The sequence below is a fragment of the Hippocampus zosterae genome, chromosome 2 (assembly GCF_025434085.1).
Source record: "Hippocampus zosterae strain Florida chromosome 2, ASM2543408v3, whole genome shotgun sequence".
In the NCBI taxonomy this organism is placed as follows: domain Eukaryota; kingdom Metazoa; phylum Chordata; class Actinopteri; order Syngnathiformes; family Syngnathidae; genus Hippocampus; species Hippocampus zosterae.
This window is the reverse complement of record NC_067452.1, coordinates 16,399,985-16,423,504: the sequence shown is the minus strand read 5'-3', so window position 1 is coordinate 16,423,504 and position 23,520 is coordinate 16,399,985. Positions and strand designations below refer to the sequence as shown.

The 23,520-nt window shown below is 46.2% G+C and overlaps 1 protein-coding gene across 19 annotated transcripts in view; it reads left to right on the top strand.

The window, feature by feature from the left end:
- Positions 1-23,520, top strand: part of si:dkey-151g10.3 (serine/threonine-protein kinase WNK3) — a 62,225-nt gene that overhangs the window by 29,698 nt on the left and 9,007 nt on the right. For 3 of the 19 annotated variants that reach the window (XM_052058399.1, XM_052058400.1, XM_052058403.1), the window contains exons 3-19: positions 1,958-2,130; positions 2,487-2,707; positions 4,622-4,779; positions 4,879-4,967; positions 5,052-5,271; positions 6,152-6,443; positions 6,522-6,637; positions 7,115-7,276; positions 9,278-12,094; positions 12,325-12,368; positions 13,456-13,591; positions 13,677-13,793; positions 14,228-14,329; positions 14,410-14,458; positions 14,541-14,681; positions 15,890-17,400; positions 18,160-18,406. In XM_052058399.1, coding sequence (XP_051914359.1) covers positions 1,958-2,130; positions 2,487-2,707; positions 4,622-4,779; positions 4,879-4,967; positions 5,052-5,271; positions 6,152-6,443; positions 6,522-6,637; positions 7,115-7,276; positions 9,278-12,094; positions 12,325-12,368; positions 13,456-13,591; positions 13,677-13,793; positions 14,228-14,329; positions 14,410-14,458; positions 14,541-14,681; positions 15,890-17,400; positions 18,160-18,406 — 6,595 coding nt within the window. Of the gene's footprint in view, positions 1-1,957; positions 2,131-2,486; positions 2,708-4,621; positions 4,780-4,878; positions 4,968-5,051; positions 5,272-6,151; positions 6,444-6,521; positions 6,638-7,114; positions 7,277-9,277; positions 12,095-12,324; positions 12,369-13,455; positions 13,592-13,676; positions 13,794-14,227; positions 14,330-14,409; positions 14,459-14,540; positions 14,682-15,889; positions 17,401-18,159; positions 18,490-18,522; positions 19,729-23,520 lie in introns of those variants that run through there. The other 16 variants (XM_052058418.1, XM_052058417.1, XM_052058416.1 and 13 more) reach the window with 16 other exon arrangements.

Here is a 23,520-nt window from a genome sequence, read left to right as displayed (position 1 = left end):
AGTACTGTAAATGCCGAGGCTGCAGTCGAACACTCTTGTCTCGTCTTGAGCTTGACAGTCGGGATCATGCTTTGACTGGCAAGGCGCTCAGTGGTCACAAGCACCCAAACAGGTGTGGCAATCACTGACAAAACGACTAAAAGATGATCGCAGGTGGGGGGGACAGGCAGTTTTGACGCATTTGAACTTAGGCGGCCACGTTTACAAAAGCGTTACCTAAGGTAGTTGCTGAGGCCAAGAGTGACGGTGAGCTGCGACGTATTCTTCACCATAAATAGTGCAACAAAGAGCAGCCTGGCTTTCTGTTGAAGCGACTTTCCAATGTGGAGAGCAGCGCTGCACTGTTTTCAGCAGTACTTCCACAAAAGGAGACTGAATGCATTTTGAATGAAATGGCCAAAATGAAGCACAGAAAGGAGGAAATGTGGAAGCGAGTCATTCCTGTATTACATTACAGTCAATTCAGACCTGTTTTGTGTGAGCCTCCTTTGCTAGACTTGTTTAAACCTGGCTAAAGAAATGATATCATTGATCGGTGGAAAGCTTTTCGATTACAGCTACGTCTATTTTTAGGGAGGCCTGTTTATGCCACGAGTGCTGTTGTCCATCTGCCTCTTACATATTCTGAGTACAGGTCTGTTGGATTTTGGTGCTTACAATAGCGGTGGAAAATGCACTTCATTATCATAAGACTATTCACAAATGTCCGACATTTGAGCCCTTGACCAATGAGCTGAAATTCTTTGGATTCTGTACTCACGGATTAATCGGTCAACAACGGCTGCTTGTGAGACATCTAAAAATAGAACAGCGCACATGTTGGGATTTCTTGCGACATTTCAAATGCTTTGACAGCAGTGTTTGATGGATTTGCATTAAAATATTGTCATGACCTCGTCCTCATATTCATCAACGTAGTGCTCTTTTGACAAGACTTCCAGGGTAGCTGCACTTGATAAAAAAGGGTCCTTGCTTTGTTTATTGGGGGTTGGGGGGATGGTGCTCAGTGTGCCCTACAAATTGCATCTTTCAAGTAAACGGAACATCACTTTTCCCAATAATTGTTGCTATCGTGTGAGTAGATTGGATACCTGCCCCATCCTCTTTAGTGGACACAAATGTGTTGGAACAAAACCTTAAGGTGCCACCTCGGGACTGGTGCAACGCTATGTGGCTACTGGCATCTAGAGGCCTTCCAAATCAGTGCATCGTCATGACAAGATAGAGCAGATGCTGTGTGACAAAAAGATCAGCAATTAATCCTACCATTACTGTTATGTGAGACATTACGTATACAATTAAGATGATCTTTAAAATATTGTTATTGTTTGATTTTTGCATAAAACAATCAAAAAAGGTTCATTGGAAGGTATTAAGATATCCTTTATTTGTCCCGCAATGGGGAAATTACAATCAGACTTCAGAAAAATTATGCCTATGAAAATAATCCCCCCCCCCATCTAGTTATTACACGAATACGAACAGCATTTTGCTTTGTCACCGATCACTGATAAAACCAAACTGAGATACACTGGGGTTCTTTTTTTCACCTTTAAATATGTTTAATTGCTTGCAATTGCCCGGCGACTAGTCCAACTTTTGTTTGGTCAATACGCCTGAGCACCCACATCATCACAGTTGTTTAATTTTACTCGACTGAGTTGTACAAATTCTAGGTCACATTGATGGTGTAAAAACTTTTGAAATCAGTTATCTCTATCTGATTTTTCTATATCGCAAAAACCTGGCATTGGGTCAGAGGTGTGTAGACCCTAAGTACAAATGCATTGTACTTAGTGTGTTGAATTGGTTTGATGGTAAATCACAAGGTTAAGCGTGCCCCTCCTCCTTCCATTCTTTTTAACTTAGTTAAGACATCGTTGCTGGAGGGAAGGGGAATTGGGTTCAAATGTTATGGATTGCAATCCATGTCATCCGCATGTCGCCTTCCTCTCAGGACCGCAAGCTGACCAAGGCGGAGCAGCAGCGCTTCAAGGAAGAAGCGGAAATGTTGAAGGGGCTCCAGCATCCCAACATTGTGCGCTTCTACGACTCGTGGGAGTCTGTACTCCGTGGCAAGAAGTGCATCGTCCTCGTCACTGAACTCATGACCTCGGGAACACTCAAAACGTTGGTGCAGCCTCTTGCTATCACTTATCACTTGTCATGACAGCATATTAAGGTGTCATGTTTTTTCATCTAAAATCAACTACTGTGTTATTTCTTATTCGGTGGCCATTACAATAAACATATGAAAATGAACCCTTTGCAAAGATATGAATAGTTGCCTTCCGGTGTCAAAGGTAACTACATTTATTCTTTTGCATTTGCGTCAAAGAAAGAGGGAGCACACACAACACCATTAGTTGTCTTTGAAATGTTACTTTTATGCTGACTGGATGTTATTTTCCTCATTTGTCTCTACCTTTCCATTTTCTGTGCAATATTTGCCATGTCGATATTTCTGAAACGGTCTCTGTGTGCAGGTACCTTAAGCGTTTTAAGGTGATGAAGCCCAAGGTGCTGAGGAGCTGGTGTCGGCAAATCCTGAAGGGTCTTCATTTCCTGCACACCAGAACCCCTCCCATTGTGCACAGGGATCTCAAATGTGACAACATCTTCATCACGGGCCCCACTGGTTCCGTAAAAATAGGCGATCTGGGGCTTGCAACCCTCATGAGGACTTCGTTTGCCAAAAGTGTCATCGGTAGGCTTCATTTGGGAATCAATGCTTGTGTGGCTGCTAGATCAGCATAAGTTAGGGGCCATAAATATGAAGTGCCCAAAGTGTATACTTTAGATGAGTATTGACAGACGCTCTAAAACAGGGGTCACCAACGTGGTGCCCACGGCTACCAGGTAGCCCATGAGGACCACACCAATCCTAGCACTGACGGGCTGCCAGTGCTAGGATTGTGATTTGCTAGTAGAAATTATGTTTTAAAAATGCAAACACGAACAGTAGTGTGAGACATCTTTAAGATGATCAGAGCCTGACAATAAAAATCATTAAGTATGAAAAATAACACATTCTAATATTATTAAATGTAATTTGGACAAATGTTACTTTAGATGTGTATCAATTTGGTAGTCCTTCACACAATCAGGACACATGAAGGACCTCTCACGCTCAAAAAGTTTGGTGACCCCTGCTCTAAAATGTATGTGTGCAGCACTTCCTCAAGCTTAGAGTGAAAAGCCTGTACAGTATACCATGCATTTATGAGCAGTACAGGTCTATAATTAAGAAATACTAATAGTCAAATGGGGGCTGACTAGTATGGCATTGCACACGCTTCAAAGCATGATTCCCAAGAATGTTTTTGTCTTGTTTTACAAACTCACAGTTTACTATTAGATTTGACAAAAACTTTCTCTTGTCTTCAACCTGTGTGAATGCATTGGAGGGGAGGGGCCCGAGCACTACAGTTACAGGGTGCGGCCAGTACACATCCACGGAAACAGCGCAACAGAATCTCAGCGCAGCAAGAAAGTCAATACATCGGTGACAATTTGACTGCCTGATTGGGCTCTAATAGGGATAAACAGGGATGGGTACCGTTCATTGGTCAATCTGTTCGGTTCGGATTCTCTGTACCTGGGACTCAATGGTGCCAATTTTCAGGACGTTTTTTTTTCCTGTTGTTTGCAAAATAAATACTAATTGATTTAACCCAGGAAGGAATTCGGATAATGCGTATAACATTTTACAATTAACAAAGTATAATTAATCCAAATAATAATGAATGACGGCGGCCCGGTAGTCCAGTGGTTAGCACGTCGGCTTCACAGTGCAGAGGTACCGGGTTCGATTCCAGCTCCGGCCTCCCTGTGTGGAGTTTGCATGTTCTCCCCGGGGCCTGCGTGGGTTTTCTCCGGGTGCTCCGGTTTCCTCCCACATTCCAAAAATATGCATGGCAGGCTGATTGAACTCTCTAAATTGTCCCTAGGTGTGAGTGTGAGCGTGGATGGTTGTTCGTCTCTGTGTGCCCTGCGATTGACTGGCAACCGATTCAGGGTGTCCCCCGCCTACTGCCCGGAGACAGCTGGGATAGGCTCCAGCACCCCCCGAGACCCTGTGAGGATCAAGCAGTTAGGAAAATGAATGAATGAATGAATAATGAATGACACAATCCCAAGTGCAAATCAAAGAACACCACAAGGAATGAAGTGAAACAGTAAATAATTGTATCAGTGTTCGTTCCTCGTGCAGTTGTTTTTCAAGGACGCAAGGTACCGTAAGCTGTGCCAACACTTTAAATTCACCCTGAACTTACAGTAAATATAGCACCAAAAAAATGACAGAAGAGGACGTGAACGAGACCCACGCAAATAATTGTTGGGATCGAATTCATCATTTGCACACAAAATGCTTCGGTTATTTCACCCACATGAAAAACCTAAAAGGGGCAATGCTGCGTTCAAATGCAGTATGTAAATTCGATAACTCTTCTCCTGCCGCACAGTTGTGCGCTCTTCGGAATCGAATGATGGCAGCATTTGATTTCAAGTGAATGGGTTCTCTGTATTACCGACCCAAATCGGTCCATCCCCCAAAAAGGAGCGTCTTTGTTAACCATCCATAGGGATGAAGCTGCAATTATCTGTTGTGCTTGAACAGGAACCCCCGAGTTCATGGCTCCAGAGATGTATGAGGAGCATTACGACGAGTCTGTGGATGTCTACGCCTTTGGAATGTGCATGCTGGAGATGGCAACTTCAGAATACCCTTACTCCGAGTGCCAAAATGCCGCTCAGATTTATCGCAAAGTTACAAGCGTGAGTGAATTTGGCACGAGTGAAACAAGCAGGTTAGGAGTTGAAGTGATCATTTTGTGAATAGCTTTCTGAAACTATTTCCTGCATGCCTTTCTGCAGGGTATAAAACCAGCCAGCTTTGATAAAGTGAATGACCCCGAGATAAAAGAGATTATTGAAGGGTGTATTCGTCAGAATAAAAGCCAGCGGTAAGCAGGATTCTTGTTTTCAAGCCAGACCCAGAAAATTTCTTGCTTTCTTTATTGCTATCCAATCTTTCCATGCATGCGCAGGCTGTCCATTCGAGACTTGCTGAACCACGCGTTCTTCGGTGAAGACACGGGGGTCCGCGTGGAATTGGCAGAGGAAGACAATGGCACCCAGGACTGTTTGGCTCTACGGATTTGGGTTGATGAGCCCAAAAAACTGAAGGGGAAACACAAAGATAACGAGGCCATCGAGTTTAGCTATGACCTGGAGAATGACAGTGCTGAGGAAGTGGCTCTTGAGATGGTGAGACACCCGAAGTCCCGAAATCCGTTGAATAATACGCGCCTCTGGAGAATACTCCCTTTCGATTCAACCGTAAAAATGATTTGTTTGTCTGTACCTGTTTGTAATATGGCATCCTGATTTGCAAGTATCCGTGATCATCATCATCTGGTCGCATTTGTGCAAGTGCTTGTTTTTAATGCTCCTGTAACACAGTTTAACACTCTAAACTATTAAACACGATGGTTGAAAGTCACCCTCTGTTTTTATTGTTGAAGGTAATCTTGGTAGTTAAGAGTTGCTCTTTTTGACACTTTAGGTCAATCTCCTGTTTTGAACAGCGCGCCAGGAGGGTGTCTGGAGACAAAAAAAACTAAACAAAACTCATCGGATTTACTTAATTTCAACATACACACATGATTTATATAACAGGTTGTAGACACAGATAGGATATGATGGTGGAAGGAGCTGTTTTGCATTTTCTTGTTGAGTGTTTAACTTGTGAGGTTTTGGACAGATTTGATTCCGGCTTGGCCGCCGCTTGCATGTCTGATGTTGCTCACCGTGGCCCAAGGGATGCTCAGGGACTTTGTGTGAATGCTCAGTCGCATGGAAAGTTGGAGGGAACATCAGCTCACAATACTAGAATCCACAACTGAGGGCTAGTCAGGTTCACTGCCTGGTGCTGTGATATGACGACGTCAGCTGTGAGGACAATTCCAACCCCCAAATATTTCGACTATGCATCACCAACATTTTGGTCAAAAGCCAGACTTTTATTCCTCGGGCTTCATGGGACGGGCTTCAACGGTCTAGGATAGGACAATATCGGATTCCTCCTTGCTCTCGTCAAGACAAATTCTACATCTTTATCTCTCTCTCTTTGTGTTTCTTGTCACAGGTAAAGTCAGGCTTCTTCCATGAGAGTGATGCCAAGGTGGTGGGCAAATCAATTCGCGACAGAGTCAATCTGATCAAGAAGTCACGGGAGAGACGGCAGCAACAGCTGCTCCAGCAACAGCAGCAGGGATTTGAAGAAAGACGCGACTCCACTCTAACTTCCCACCCTTTGCCCCATTCATCCAGCCCATCATTAATGGGGGGCAGAACAGCTGGAGGAGGTGGGCAGGAATCTGACAACCTGCCTGAACTGGACCAGCATGTTGTCAGAGGGGCAACGCTATGCCTGCCAGGTAAAGTAGAAACCAGAATGCACTTCATCTCGACCCTGAAGACATGCTAAGTTTCTTTTCATTCTCTGGACTTGTTAGGGGAAAGTCTCGGGTCTGCCAGCTGTGAGTCATATGCTAGCGGACAGAGCCAGTCACACTCTCAGTTGGGGAAATCATTAGCTCCCTCGCAGACTTCTCAGCCCATCGCTACTTCTGTATGTATCGCACACGTCATTTGGGCTCACTTGTAAATGACACCAATTATATGCAGATCACAAATATTCCCCGCTATATCGCAGCTCCGCTACATTGCGCATTCTCATTCATTTCAGTGGGGAAAGTTGATTCGGAATACAAATGTGTGCAGTTGGTCACCGAAAAATTTAAACACACTTAAGGCATCACTATACTTACCGTTAATACCCTCACATGTGGGAAAGGGGAGCCACGGTCATAAAGGAAGATGCATGCATGCGCACACTCTAATATGTAGAGTCTTTTCTATTAACTTTATGATAGCATTTTTTGCGTTAAAATGTTTACAATGTATTTACAAAATGTGTTTAGATGTTTCACAGGGGATCCCTGTATCGCTTTTGTTCATTCACTCCCAAAAACGTTTTTAAACGTCTTTCCAGAATTGGTTGGTACTGAAAATGTAATTGATCATCCTCCATTTGATTGGTCTGTAGTGTACCGCCGTACTGGCTAATCCACAGAGGCTCCCAGTTGGTGAGAGTGGAGCTGTTCCAAGCTTGCCAGGTGGCCAGAGTGTCACTTTGTCCAGCATCGCTCAAAGCAGAGGCCCGCCTGTTGCTCAGAACTTCCTCCAGCCCACTGCCGTGGTTCAACAGGTATCGCCAAATATAGCTCAGCAGTATTTTCAAGGGAAAGGAGCGATAACTCAAACTTGTAATCAGTTGGGAGTTGCTGCAGCACTCCACTGTCGTCTCAATCAGGGTTCGTATCTTCATAACTTGAGTCTATCGTCTTCTATACATTGGTGGACTTTAGTATTGCTTTGATCATGTTTCATTTTGTTGAATGTTTTTCTTGTTTCCCTATGTCTCTTGTTGATTTCATGTCTACTTGCTCGGTTTTGTTTCCACCTGTTCCTTGTTGTTTTGTTAGTCTGCGTGTCGCGAGCTCCCTGGTTTCTATCGGTCCCAGTCTGGCCATTGTCCTTGTTGCATCAGTCTCCTGACTCACAAGCAGACCTCTTTGTTTTTTGGCACTTTTTCTTGTTTAACATCTATCCTGCTGCGCCAGCAGATTTTGCTTTGCTTGTTGGGAATAAATTATTTTTGGTAGTCTTTTATTTACTGCCTTTAGGCATTAAATATTTATATTTTTTAAATCAATTGAAACATGAGTCAGGATGTCTCCTGACTCTTTTATTTATTTATTTGTTTTGGGTTTAAAAAATGTTTTTTTACATTTTGTACATCATACTTTTGGCTAATACTGAGGAGAACAAATTATCTAAAATTGTAAGTTTACTTTGTATCATTTCTTTTGTTTTTCTGTTTTTAATCATTTGCAAGTTGTTTCATCTAAAAACCAAACAAGTCACAGTTCATCCAAACAAAGCTATGCATAGTGTCCCCTTCCTTAACCGTCCATCTCTTGATGACTCTTTACCAGATGATTTCTATGATCCTCTGACACAGGGGTGCCCAAACTTTTTGGACCGAAGATCTACTTTTCGATCAACTAACCTCCCGGGATCTACCCTTACCGGCACGCGCACATACACAAAAACAGAAACAGCCTGAAATTGAGGCATGCGATGCACTTTTGCAGCCTGTTAACTATCATAGCTCACACGTACCATTTTAAAGTGCTTCCCTGGGCAATCCAAGATTCCTATTCTTTGCCCGTGCCCTCTGTGAACTGTACACGAAGCAAACTCTGTATGACAATAATGACGATAAAAGATAGGGCGGAACAGCTCTGGTCACAAGCTGCAATTGCAGACTGCTGAGCGCTAACAACTTCCGGTGACGTAATCACGCGCCATCGTAAATTTATCTGCTTTATTTTATTTCTTAAATTTTTTTTGTGAAAATGAGACTGATAGGATGATTATGGTGCATCGTACATTAACACAAAAATATATATTACTAACATGTACAAAGACACACAAATGGTTGCTTGTTTTTTTTCCTCCTCGACACTCCTCGGATCTACCAGTACTTGGGACCTGTCTTAGATCTACCGGTAGATCAGGATCGACCTAATGGGCACCCCTGCTCTGACACTTTCTCTCAGACTGCATGCTACACGGGTATTTCCCCAGGTTTTAAGTGGAGATGTTAATGAACAAAATAGCAATTGAACATCTACTGTATTATAGGATGTTAGCTGGTCCTTAAAATGCCTTGGAAAGACAATTAAATCCACTCATCAAAGGTTTGAACACAATAAGCTTTGGACAGCTGTGAAGAATTGCCGGTTGTCAAATTCGTAACTACAGTACTGTACGCTGTAATCCGTCAAATGTTTGTTTTACACAATTGTATATAACGTGTTCAAAATATGAGTGCAAAATGACTACAGTATTATGGTATAATATTGAGCCCATGCTGTCTTGCAAACTCACAGTGCTCAAAATAATGAATGTTGTCCTACAAAAGTCTTGAATTTTGCTTCCTTAAACCTGCAGGTTTTTTTTGTGAAGAGTTTCACGTGAGGGTCCTCCACTCAAAAAATGTGGGAAATCCTGTCGTATCAAATGTGTTAATTGTTCTGGCCAAGCTTATTCTTACCTAATGTTTACTACTTTCTCCCCCCCCCCACTACCCCCACCCCGCTTCTTTCAACACAACTCACCATTGTGTCATATCAATACACAGTCACAATCATTTCCATCAGATGTGTTTCAAACAGCCACCCCCCCAGCATCGCTGGCCCCCTCCCAATCGTACATCAGCTCTGTTTCCCCACAAGTTCTCACTTCATCCATGTCACTCAGCGATCCTGCTGGGCTTGTGGTGACTATTGTTCCCCTCACACAGCAGCCCCGGCCCGAGGCCCCTCCCATGCAGCTCACTGACATTGTTCAGCAGCCAGCACCACAGCAAACACAACCTCTACAGACCATCGTTCAGCCGCAGCACCGTGGTCTCGGTGACCAGAAGTCCAGTCTTCAGCAGCAGCAAATGGAGAGCCAGCTTGCTCTGCCAGAGCAACACTTGAGCACCACTCAGCCTTCAGTAGGACATCTTCAACAGAGCCTTCCAGCTGTAGCGGTCCGGAAACATCAACATGAGCCTGAGCAGCAGATCTGTGTACAGCAGAGCCTCCCCCCGGCTCCACAGGACCAAGCGGCAAGAGTAGGTATGGTGCAACAAGCTTTGTCGTTGCCACCACCGGGAGAACATTCTCAACCAGTGAAGGACCCTTGTGAGCAGATCACCACCATCCAACCGCAGCAACAGCAAGCCTCGCGAGAAGTACAACCGCAGCAGCGAGTTTTCCGGCTGGAGCAACATCAGAATTTTATCCTACTCGATCAGCAACAAGCTCAATTAAAGCAGCAGCAACTGGACCAGCAGACCCTTGTACGCAAGCACTTATTGGATCAGCAACAAGCTACTCTTCAACAGCAGCATCAAGCCATGCCGCAGCAAGCACATTCACAACACCATTTAGGGCAACAGCAGCCCGAACTGTTGTATCAACAAATGGAAAGAATACACGAGGAGCCACCGAAGCAACAGCAGCCCCAGCCGACTCAACAAGAAGAACAACAACAAGAAGTTCTCTTACAACAGCATCTCCAGCAGCAGCTCGTCTTACAGCAGCAGCAACAGAAGACTCAGCTGATGCCGCAACAAATCCAGCAACAAGCTCTTCTGCAGCAGCGGCAAGAGATTCTGCTTCAACAACATCAAACAGAGAGACCTCAACAAAAGACCCCATTTCAACAACAGTTTCAAGAGCAGCAACAGCGCCAAGCTGCCGTCGTTCAATTTAAGCAAACAGAAAAACAAGAGGCGGTCTCTTCTCTTCAAAGCAGCGGTGAGCAGCACATACAACAGAAAGAGCCTGAAATGCTTCAGCTCTGCGCCCCTCAACCAAACAGCACTCAGTTTGTAGCTCATAACCCGCTCACGGGCGAACAAGCTGCACTGATAATGCAGCAGCAATCGTATTCTACTCCACTCGCAAGAGAATCTCATATCCCACTCGGACTTCCACCTAACGCTGAAATGATTCAGCAACACACTCGTCTTGGTTACCCAGTCGTCCCAGCTCAGGCGCTCCCCCAGCAAGGACAAAGTCAAAGTCATGGCCACAATGTTCCGCTCCAATATGGAAGCCAGTCGACCACGCAGGCAGCTCAGCTCATGATTGACTCCCGTGTTGTTCCTGTAGTTGTAACCACCCAAGGACAGGCACAAATTGTTATCCAAGCCCAGAAAGTTGTAAGCGCTTATACTGAGCCAACACCTTCTACTACAACCCAAATGTCTGCTCAGTCAGTCATTCCGGGTCAGCCTTTGCAGCCAGCAGTCTATCAGTCCCAACCATCGCACTGCCAGAACTCTTCTGCTGACGTTCAGATCATGGGCCAGCAAAGCCAAACTGCTGTCAAGCTTCCAGCAACAACAATTCCTGCTCAGATACCGCAGGAGACTCTTCTTCATCCCGATATTCAAATGCCAGACATGCTTCAGTCTCAGCTTCGGCAACAAAATCCAAGCCAGGCGCTTCTCCAGGCCCAAAGTCACATTCCGGCTAGCCCTCTGACCACTCAGTCCGGCCCGCCGAATGACTACCGATCCCGGTCGCTTAGACATGATGTCATAGATGTGACACGGCAGCCAATGCTGCAGTATCAGCCGGTGGCAAGGTCTGCTGGAGCCAACACAGCCAGTCTCAGTTCTTGGGGAGAGCCTGCATGCATTGTTACCACTGCAGTCGATATTCCAGTGGTCCTGGACCAGCAGCAGCCGTTAGGAAGCACCGCAAATTCAACAGAAATTCAGCCAAGCTCCCAGCCACAGCAGCTTCAGACATTTTCTCAAGATCAGCAATCAGCACCTCCTTCCCTAATCCAGTTGCCAGTTGAACCCATCCTGGCTCCGAGCCAGCCAAAATGTCCGCTTAGTCAGGCCGCGATTAGGGATGAGGCGGAGCTGCCGGCACAACGTCAGCCCGCTCCACATCCCGACGCACAGCGAGCCCCCTGGAATGCGGCGCATCATCATTCCCACATTACCAACCTCCCGTCCTCGCACAGGAGCGCAACGACAGGCGTCGGATCTTCCTCCCAGCTCCAGTCAACGCACACGCTGCCTGCACTCACTCTCGCACATAACAGCATTCAGCCCCAGTCCCAGACATGCATTCAAAAGCAGGCTCATTGTCACCCGCAAGCACCAGCTGCCGAAGCGCCTCTTCTTCTCCATGCTGTCTTCCCCGTACATCACATAGTCCTGAGCCCCTCTCACCTAACGCCTCCCCCGCCATCACTACCATCCCGCCATCCTCCTCCTGCCACCCCTGCGCCAGGGCTGCCGTCGCCACCAGCGGCCCAGCTCACCTTACCGGGGCAAGGAAACTTTGGACCTGCCACTGATATAGACTCACTTAATTGTCATGACCCCAAACTACCCCAAGCCTCGCTGCAAGACTGTGACATTTCCCTGCTCGGCATTTCTCAGGTATAGGAAGAATGTCTTCAGTTGAGTTTGACTGTGTGATTTCAGTGCAATGATGCTGGTGGAATGAGTGAGGGCATATAAAAGTGTCGCATTCAAAACACTTCTTCATCCTAATGAGTACTGTAGTTGTACATATGTAAGTGCTTCACTTACATTCATCGCTGATGTCATTTGTATTCTTTCGCTGTACCTTTTTGTGTTTATATTTATTTCATCAATTTATTCCTCAGGATTGTCTACCCCTGTCAAATACAGACCGCCCTTCCTCAACTGGGTACGTTTGACCTCACATGTGTCTCTGTGTGCGCACCATCATACATTTTAAAATCCAAATCGGGTTCGTATCAGCTTAATACAAAGCAGCTTCAAGCATTTCTTAAAGTGACTTGCAATGCTTTAAGCTTTTATGTAAGAATTGTTGAAATGAATTGAAAAGGCAAAATCTGATCAATGAAACTATCTTCATTCTAGTCATCGTAATGACAAAGGAATCTCAATTTGCATGTATGCTTATTATTTACTAATCTCCCTCACATTTTTTTTCTTGTTTCAACCAAATCCAGTGGTGCCTTGAGATACGAGTGACCTGACTCATTCTGATTTGACTTATGGGCTGAAATACGAGCCGTTCTTCAGCCATATTTTTGCTTTGACATGTTTGCAGAAATTTGAGTTGCAAGTGCTATATGGTGGCAGTGAACTCAACTCAACTCAGCTCACTTTGCACTTAGCAGCAGTGTGCCAGATAGTGGGGGAGGGTGTGTGTGGCTTGAAGCTGTTTATTGCAACACCCATTTGAATTTAATTGTCAAACTCAACATAAAACAAACAATTACACATTGTGTATTTAAAACAAACAAATAATCATGCCTTGATGCTTGTGGCAGTTTAGGTTAATGTGTCTTTCACTTGTATAGCAAATTTCCACCTACCAGGCACTCCAAGCGCTTCTCACTACTCCCCAAGACTCACAGGCATATATTCTTTATCCTTTGGAAAGAGGGTAACATGTAAGATTACTGCAATCTTTTTTGTGCTGATTGTGAAACTCTTCTTTGCCTCTCTATACAGCCCCCAGGTGGCCAGAACCCATACATCAGAAAGAGCAGCACTGTGCCCTTTGAATTGAAGCAACAAAAAAAAAGAAATGTGGCAAAAGCTTTTAATGGTTGATATTTCATTGAATAATTACATTAGTGTAAGTTTACCGTAAAGTATTATAACGGTCACGGAAGAAATTAATCTCGTATCTCAAGGAAGCACTGTATGTACTGTATATTTTTCTGTTGTATTCGTCAGTACAATGTCCTTCTTATGTACAATAAAATGTCTAGCCACTGAAAGTACTGTGCCACCCACAGGTCTGTGCCAACGAGTGGAGAAGAAGCTCCTTTGCTCTTGGCCAATGGCAAATTAGAAAAAGTAAAGGGCCAGAGGAGAGCGTCTTCTCTGAGACCTGAGAAGGTTTCACATCAGTTTCAACTGAGTATGCTTCAGGTGAAAACACGTAACAACATAGAACAAACGTATCCAAGAATACATTTGCAATGATGACATTTTTTTCCTCGTTGTTCGTACCAAGGTGTCAGGCAGTGGCGACAACATGGTGGAGTGCCAGTTGGAGACCCATAGTAACAAAATGGTGACGTTTAAATTTGATTTGGAGGGCGATGCACCAGAGGACATTGCAGATTATATGGTAACCTGCTCACGCATAACATTGTCTGCAGTCTTTCTGAATAATACTTCATCAAATATTAAGAATTAGCACTAGCTAATACAAAGGCAACAAATCTTATCCTGGTCAACGAGAATGTATTTAAGGGTTTACAAACATGCCCCAGTAACACTGGTCAACAGCAAATTGTAATCAGAGATGGCTGATGTGACTGTAAAAGTACTTTGGACACTAATTTAAAAAAAAAAATCTTGGTGACTTCCAAAGAATTTGCCTCAATCCGCTCAATTGGAAACAAATATACAAAAGAGATTTAAAGAAAGTTGCCGAGCTTTTTTGACGTAGTCACCCAATGTCGGTGGAGCATGGCGTGAAACTTGAATGATTGTTTGGAACATTGGCCAGAAAAATGCTCACAGCTTTCGTTATTTGTTTGTATTGGATTTTGTTTCCAGGTGGAGGAAGTCTTTGTCCTCGATGTGGAAAAGGAGAAGTTTGTTGAAGAGCTCAGAGCCATAGTTGCAAAAGCACAGGAAATACTTCAAACCCATTCACTTGTATGTACATTTATGTCTTCCGTATCGCCTGTACAATCTGTGTTTGACTCCTAATTATCCTTTACATGATTCCCAATCAGACAGGGTCAACCGATCAGTTACAAGTCAGCACGCCCACGAGCTCTAAGTGTATGTTAATCGTAGTCTTTTCAGCTTGCCAATAATGCGGCACTGCAGAATAGACTGAAAATGTGTGTGTATTATTCCTCAGCCGACTCCGTACCGCACTCGTCTCCGGTGGGACGCTGGCGTTTCTTTATCAACCAGACCATTCGCCACAGAGACTCTCTCTCTAGCCAGGGGGCTGCCATGACACCTCCCACTGCACTGCCAGCCCCGAAAACAGATACAGGTGAGCTCAGGCGTCACTTGCAGCATACTGATAAGAAAGCATAACGGTAAGATTACAGCAAATTCTTTGGGGAAATTGGCCTTTTGCGAAACCGCAACCTGGGAACGCCGACTGGCGAATCACAGTGCGGCGCAGAACAGCAGTCGTGATAGTGCGTGATGAAATGAAGTAATACACTTTAGAATTTGTTTCGTGTTAAGTATATTTGGGGTAACCATGTGCTTGGCGGACCTGCACAAGTTCCACGTTGTCCCACAGAAATTTGAAAGAGAAATGTTATTGTTGCCCGGGCCTGCGTGGGTTTTCTCCGGGTGCTCCGGTTTCCTCCCACATTCCAAAAATATGCATGGCAGGCTGATTGAACACTCTAAATTGTCCCTCGGTGTGAGTGTGAGTGCGAATGGTTGTTCGTCTCTGTGTGCTCTGCGATTGGCTGGCAACTGATTCAGGGTGTCCCCCGCCTACTGCCCGAAGACGGCTGGGATAGGCTCCAGCACCCCCCGCGACCCTAGTGAGGATCAAGCGGTTCGGAAAATGGATGGATGGCCCGGGGAGAACATGCAAACTCCACACAGGGAGGCCAGAGCTGGAATTGAACCCGGTACCTCTGCACTGTGAAGCTGACGTGCTAACCACTGGACTACCGGGCCGCTGAATTTATTTATTCCTATCCCTTTATTACTTTCTCTTGGTTGCACTGCTTCCAACGTGGATGTCACCGCTTTTGTCTAATCAGATTTCAGCCACTGCGTATGGCCATGTGCGTCTAATCTGGCCAGAGCCTTTACAATCACTGGTATTTATTTTGCGATGGGACAGTTTCCTTAACCGGTCACCATTCAATTTCTTCCTCAATGAGATCGGCATTCATCTGTCCTATGATTGGTTAGTCAGGTTTGACGAACAAATCAAATCTGTAGTGATCTGCACACATTAAGATAACTTTTTATCTTAATACTAATTATTAACATCTCCAGTGAGTCCGATGTATTGATCGAAACAGATTAAGTTGGTTAAATTAACATCAAACTCCCATGTATTAAATGTCTGGCCCGCCACTGCATTTTTTTGATGATGACAATGTACATTATTGACAGGAGTGTAGCAGCTAATAAAAAATAAAAAATTGAGTATTATAGACCATGGCTGTGAAGATGATAAAATTATCAGGACCACAAACCACGTGTTTGTTTCTCTCTGCTTTGTAGAAAAAGAAATCTCCCAGAGTCTGGAATCCTTCAGTGGAGTGTCCTCTACTGGCTTCGCCCCCTCTGCCACTACTGCACCCACTTTGCATGCCACTGCACCTGAAAGCATTCTTGAAGCCTCTGGCCCTCAGACTATTTCAGGTGGTGCCAAGCTGCAAGTTGTTACCGCAACTTGTGGCCACCAAATGCTCAGTTTGCCCATTTCTACGGCAGTGTCTCCTACCAGCAACCTTAGCTCCATCCCCGCTGCTGTCGCCGTACCTTCCAAGCCCATCAACGCTGGAGCTGATGGCGCAGTCAGCCTAGCTGACTTAGAGCAGCTGCAGCACAACCTCTCCCAAGCAGGCCAATCAGCTGCACAGCAGCAGGTTCCAGTTGCCCAGCAGCAGTTGCATCTTGAGCAACACTTGCAGGCAGCACCGCACCAACAACAACTGCAGCAGACGCAGGGAGTATACCAAGAACAAATTCAGGTACGGCAGCAACAGGAGTTTGTGCAGCAGCAGCAGCAGCAACAAACACCGCAGATGACGCCGCATGCGCTGCTTGAGTATCAGCAACAGCAGCAGGCTATGCCTCAACATCAGTCCCACACGGATCATCGGCAGCAACAACTAAACACACTGCAGACGGTGTACACACCAGAGCAGCAACAACATCAGCAGCTCGTTTGTAGTCAAACGTCCCAAGTCTCAGCTGACCTGCCAACACAGCGTTGCCAGACGCAAAAGGCAGAGCGAGAGGACGTGTCGAGCACCGCCGACACGATTCCTAAACAACACCCGCTCCCCAAACAATCCTCTGTACAGCAGTCCGAGTCAGAAGTGTCCACGGGAGACATGAGCTTCACAGACGACCCGATGCCATGGCATCCTTCTTCGGACTCATCTTTGCCACCTCTTCATTTGGGAGCGACCGAAGCCTCCTTCATACCTCTGTCCCTCACACTCACCCCTTCCCCTGCGCAGCCTTCCTCGGTGGCCGAGTCGGACAGCGAAGGTCCCCCCAAAATAGAATTTGGAGACAATCGTATGAGGACGCTGGATGAAAAGCTGAGAAATTTGTTGTATCAGGAGCACTGCGTCAGCGGTGCGTCTCCAGCCGGTGGGGCTGCATCTGCACTGACGTCAACATCGGCGGCCTCCACATCTGCAGGTGGCGATGAGTCTTCGGAGCCACAGGCGTTGTGCCTCCCACCCCCTACTTCTGTCTCAGATGCATCTCCACACTCCACGTCCTCCACCACCTCCTCCTCCTCCTCCTCCTCCTCCACCTCCTCAACCACCACCACTCCTGACCCTGAAAGCTGTGAAGGACCACGGGGAGGCTCTTCAGAAGTTCCTCATTCAGCCAAGCAAGGCCTGATGGAGTTGCAGCTTTTCCCATCTCATTCTTTCACCGACTCGACCGCCACCACCGGCACCACACCCTCTGCAGCTTTTCTCCCCGCCAAACAGGATGTCCCTGCTGAGCCACAGAATCCTCCTGTACCAGGAGAACCAACTATCCTAGTGAGTGACTAACACTAGATCAATCATGGCTTGCATACAGTACATCTCGACGGTATAGTGGCCTCCTGTCTAATAGACGCCCGGTGTGTTGTCCGCCTGAAGCAGAGTACATACCATTACTATATGAATAGATGCCAAGCTTTGCAATTTTCAGAACAATCACTTTTTGTCTTATCCTCCTGACTACCGGTAGTTCAAATGTGTCCTCTGTAGAGGACATTTGTGAACCTAAATATCTCCCACCTAGTGCATCCAATCGCATTAACTCCTTTTGTTACTCTAAAGAGGACATTCAGTGCTTTCCAATGATACCAATTTTGTAGGGGTTACAAAAAGTAAGAAAATGGCTTCCATCAGTGCAAGCACTTTTTATGGCAAGAGGAAAAGGAATACTTTTTATCAAACACATTTTGGCTTGAAATGCTGTTTGCATTTTAATTATAAGACTCTTATGAACACGTTAAAGTGTTGTTTGAGTTGTTTTAAGTGTATTTGAGCCTGTTTAAAAAATGTAGTGGGATTTCAAAAAATTCTTTTGGAGTAGTCCAATTACTTCACATAGATTGGGGAATTTCAAAATAAATGTGATTGGACAACATTTTTTCCTGGTAGTCAGGAGGATATTTGTTACAACTGGTCAACTTACATTTAAGTCATTGAACACCCCTGGCCACTTGAAGAGGAAATCTACTTTCTTGTTTGTCCATTTCGCTCTTTAAAATGTCTCAAGCCCACTCTTATTTGTCCCAACTGTTTTAGGCTATAGCTCCCCACTCTGACAGCAGCACCACTGAAGAACCATTGCGGGCCCACCGCCAGCAGATCCCCCTCCGGAATGGAGCGCAGCAGCATAATGCAGGAGGTGGATATTTTGGCCTAAACCTGACATGTCCTAGTATCAGAAATCCGGTTTCTAGCAAGAAATCCTGGACTCGCAAATTCAAAAACTGGGCATGCAAATTGCGCCATTCCGCCAGCTTGTTCAAGAAGCCCAGATTCCAGCAAGGTAGCGTGCTCTTAGGGATTTCTAAAGACACTGATTGACTGACTGACTGACTGAGTGAGGTGAGTGACGAGAGTGGTGAGTGAGTGAGTGAGTGAGTGAGTGAGTGAGTGAGTGAGTGAGTGAGTGAGTGAGTGAGTGAGTGAGTGAGTGAGTGAGTGAGTGAGTGAGTGAGTGAGTGAGTGAGTGAGTGAGTGAGTGAGTGAGTGAGCGAGCGAGTGAGTGAGTGTGATTTTGCACTTGTAAATGGAACTCTAATATCTAGTACTAGTTTTAACATACAGTAGACAATTAACTTGCTTAACTTGCACCAAGTGTTGATGTCAAACATACTGTAGATGGATAACCCCATGTTTGAATATTGTTATGCAACTGCATTACAGTGAACACCCTGCTAATTCGCGGTTCATTATTCATAAATACACTTTTTAATTTTTTTAAATCCCTATGGATTTAATCCCGTTGAATCCCTATTGTTAGCTTTAGTCAGAAAAAAACAAATCACCAATTCACATTTTTTGCCCTTTCTGTAACTACAATATCCCACAAGACAGCGCTAAAGGCAATAGATGAATCAAAAAGTAGTACATGTAATTGTGGTTGAGGAAATACAGTGGTGCCTTGAGATACAATTATAAAAGAATTTAACAGTGTTTGCCACATTTCTGCTTCAATTCACTGGACATTGTGCGGCTTTCTGGTGTGTACACGTTGGCCTCCTGGGGTGGTCTAAAATGGACACACGAAGAAGAGGTTCACAACCGTGTTTGTGTGTGTGTGCATGTGTGTGTGGGTCTCGGGACTCGGGTCCTCTACTAGAGGTCAGGAAGCTTGAGGGTTCTGCGCAGTATCCTTGCTGTTCCCAGCACTGCACATTTCTGGACTGAGATGTCCAATGTTGTTCCCGGGATCTGTTGCAACCACTCATCTAGTTTGGGGCTCACTGCCCTTGGTATTTCTCGAGTTTCTCGTGTTCCTTCTTTCTGATGTTTCTATCACTTGGGATCGCTACATCCACTACAACGACTTTCCTCTGCCCTTTATCTATGATCACGATATCTGGTTGGTTTGCCATTACCATCTTGTCAGTCTGGATCTGGAAGTCCCACGGGATCTTCGCTCTGTCAATCTCCACTACCTTCGGAGGTATTTCCCATTTTGACCTTGGGGTTTCCAGTCCATACTCCGCACAGATGTTTCGGTAGACTCTGCCAGCCACCTGGTTATGGCGATCCATGTAGGCTTTCCCTGCCAGCATCTTACACCCTGCAGTTATGTGTTGGATCGTCTCATGTGCCTCTTTGCACAACCTACATCTTGGGTCTTGTCTGGTGTGGTATATCTGGGCCTCAATGGCCCTGGTGCTCAGGGCCTGCTCCTGAGCAGCCAGGATGAGTGCCTCTGTGCTGTCCTTCAGGCCAGGCCTCTCTAGCCACTGATGGGACTTCTTGAGATCAGCCACTTCAGTTATGGTCCAGTGGTACATCCCGTGTAGGGGCTTGTCCTCCCATGATGGTGCCTCTTCCAGCACCTCATCCTCTGTTCCCCATTGTCTGAGACACGAGATGCAATAACATGGCTCTGTTGGAATGCTACTACTCAAGCAACCCTAGTCACACGGGTTACATGCAGAGAATGTGGACTGAATGGTTACTTCGAAACCCACAGTAACGGTTGACCACGAAACAACTAGTAACTCAGTGTTTCAACATCCACAAACGGCAACTGCTGTCACAACTTGAGATTGATGAGGTACAACGCAGGTTCCATGGTGAAGGGTCCCAGGCTGCCAGATCAGAGGAGGAGGTCATACCAGAGATTGGGAGGCAAATCCCAATGAATGCAGATGATGAGATTGGGAGGCCAGCCCCAATGAATGAAATGCTGAGCGAGGCAGCAACTGACCTGAAAGCTACGATCATGGCGAGAATGAAAGCTGGGCAACCTAGAAACCGATTACAACGGCTATGTGAAGTACCACCTGAAAGTCTCAGCTTTCTGTGAATGCAGCACTGAGGGCGATCCCTACCGTAACGATCACGGAAACCAATGAGCTGATATACGCTTCAGCATCAGTGATCCTTGAGATGCTTGGCTTTGAGAGCAACCATGGAAGCCATGAGATATGTTACCCACCATGGAGAAGATGGTTGGAGGCTAAGATCAAGGCAGCTCGGAAAGATGTGAGTCAATTGACGGAGGCCCAGAGAGGTGTGATGAAAAGGCCGATATCCGAGAGGTACATCCAGATGACCATTCCTGAAGCACTCGAAACTGCCAAACAAAGGCTCCAAGCCTTGTCCAGTCGCTTAAAGCGGTACACGAAAGAGAATGAGGCCAGACGAATAAACAGGCTGTTCGCAACACAACCTCCGAAAGTGTACGCTCAGTGGCAGGGTCCTAACAACAGAGCTGACCCACCAAGACTGGAAACTGAAAGGTACTGGAAAGGCATATGGGAGAAGTAGGTTGCACATAACAGCAGTGCACAATGGCTGGTGACCCTGAGAGAGGAGCACAGCAACCTCCCAAGCAGAACGTGCAAAGGTTTTTTTGGTCTTTGTGAGGATAAGAAGTTCATCCATCTTGTTTGGCAGAGATCGTAGATTAGCAAGATGGATCGACGGGAGCGGGGTTCGAAATCCGCGCTGTCGGAGCTTGACGAGCACGCCGGCTCGCTTCCCCCTCCTCCGGCGGAGTTTCCATGCTCCGTACAGCGCAGCCGCTCCGCTCGCGATTAGCTCAGAAAAACCTTGTGGATTTTCGTGTGCTGGTGAAAAAAGACCGAGCGTAGATTCCCCAATGCGCAGCAACTTTTCCCTCGTGTAAGTAAGCCGTTCAGGGTCGCCAAAAACAAACGAAAATGACAAAAACAAAGATAACACTAGTGACCGAGGCTGCCATACCTGTCGGAGCCTGATGACGTATGTGTGAGGTCCCATCCTGCTTCAAACAGTCTACCATCATCCCAGTTCCCAAGAAATAGGCAACATCGGAACTGAACGACTATAGGCCTGTCGCCCTGACGTCTGTGGTCATGAAGTCCTTTGAACGCCTTGTGCTGAACCACCTAAAGAACGTCACTGGACCCCTGCTGGACCCTCTCCAGTTTGACTACCGGTCAAAACAGGTCTGTGGAAGACGCAGTCAACATAGGTCTGCACTACATCCTCGAGCACCTCGACAGCACAGGGACCTACGCAAGGATTCTGTTTGTGGATTTCAGCTCTGCGTTCAACACCATCATCCCAGAACTCCTCACCACCAAACTTCTCCACCTCGGTGTGTCCCCTACGATCTGCCAGTGGATCCTCAGCTTCCTGACGGGACGGACACAACAGGTGAGACTGGGAGCAACAACATCATCAATACGCACCACCAGCAATGGAGCCCCACAGGGATGTGTCCTCTCTCCACTGCTCTTCTCTCTCTGCACAAACGATTGCACCTCAACAGATCCAGCTGTCAAACTCATAAAGTTCGCAGACGACACCATGGTCATCGGTCTCATCAAAGGCGGCGACGAGTCTGCGTACCGCCAACAAGTGAAGCAGCTAGAGCTCTGGTGCAGCCGACACAACCTTGGGCTGAACACGCTCAAGACTGTAGAGATGATCGTCGACTTCAGAAAACATTCTTCTCCACAGTTGCCCCACACACTATCCAACTGCCCTGTGTCAACCGTCGAGACCTTCAAGTTCCTGGGAATCACAGTCTCCTAGGACATGAAGTGGGAAGTCAAACCATCTCCATCCTGAAAAGGGCCCGGCAGCTGAGGCTGCTGAGGCAGCATTGCCTGCCACAGGAGGTGCTACGACAGTTCTACACGGCAGTCATCGAATCAATCCTGTGTTCTTACATCACGGTTTGGTTTGGGGCCGCCACAAAAGAGGACAAAATCTGACTTCAACGGACAGTTAGGGGCGGTGTCAACGGACACCGCCCTGCCCACTCTTGAGGACTTGCACACTGCAAGAATCAAGACAAGGGCACGGAAAATCCTCCTGGACCCCCCGCACCCTGCCCACCACCTTTTCCAGCTACTCCCCTCAGGCAGACGCTACAGATCCATGCGCACCAAATCCAGTAGACACTTAAACAGCTTCTTCCCTCTAGCCATTAACTCCTTAAACAGTCACTGATGTAGTCACTCTTCTTGTACTACAAAATGGTACTACAAAACTACTGATTACACTAAAATGGTTCAATGATTTGTTGTTTACGATGATACTAATGCAGCGTGTTATACCGGAGACAAATTCCTTGTTTGTTCTACATACTTGGCCAATAAAGATGATTCTGATTCTGAACAGAACCCAGTTACCATAACAGTGGCAGACATACAGGAAAGAGTCTCAGATATGAAGAACTGGACTGCACCAGGCCCGGACATGGTCCACACCTACTGGCTAAATAAACTCACAGCACTCCATGAGCGCCTAGCAGCACAAATGAACCAGCTGCTGAGGGATGGGACTCACCCAGGATGGCTAACGGAAGGGCGAACGATCCTGATCATGGAGGATCCTTAAAAGGGTGCAGGCCCATCCAACTATCGGCCAATAACCTGTCTTTCCACAACATGGAAGCTCACGTCAGGTATCATTGCAGCTAAGATAAGTGGACACACGGATCAATACATGAGCGAAGCACAGAAGGGCATTGGTAGAGATACCAGTGGAGCCAAACATCAGCTCCTGGTTGACAGAACAGTCGCACAAGACTGCAGGTCCCGACGTACCAACCTGTGCACAGCCTGGATTGATTACAAGAAAGCCTATGACTCGATGCCACATACATGGATCACTGAATGCTTAGAGTTGTATAAGGTGAACAGGACCCTAAGAGCCTTCGTTGCGAACTCGATGAGGATGTGGAAAACCACACTTGAAGCCAATGGCAACCCACTTACCCAAATGTCCATCAAATGTGGCATATACCAAGGTGATGCACTCTCCCCACTGCTGTTCTGCATAGGACTGAACCCCCTAAGCCAAGTAATCACCAAGACAGGCTATGGATACCGCCTCAGAAATGGAGCTACGATCATTCACCTCCTCTACATGGATGACATAAAGCTGTATGCTAAGAGTGAAAGGGACATAGACTCCCTGATC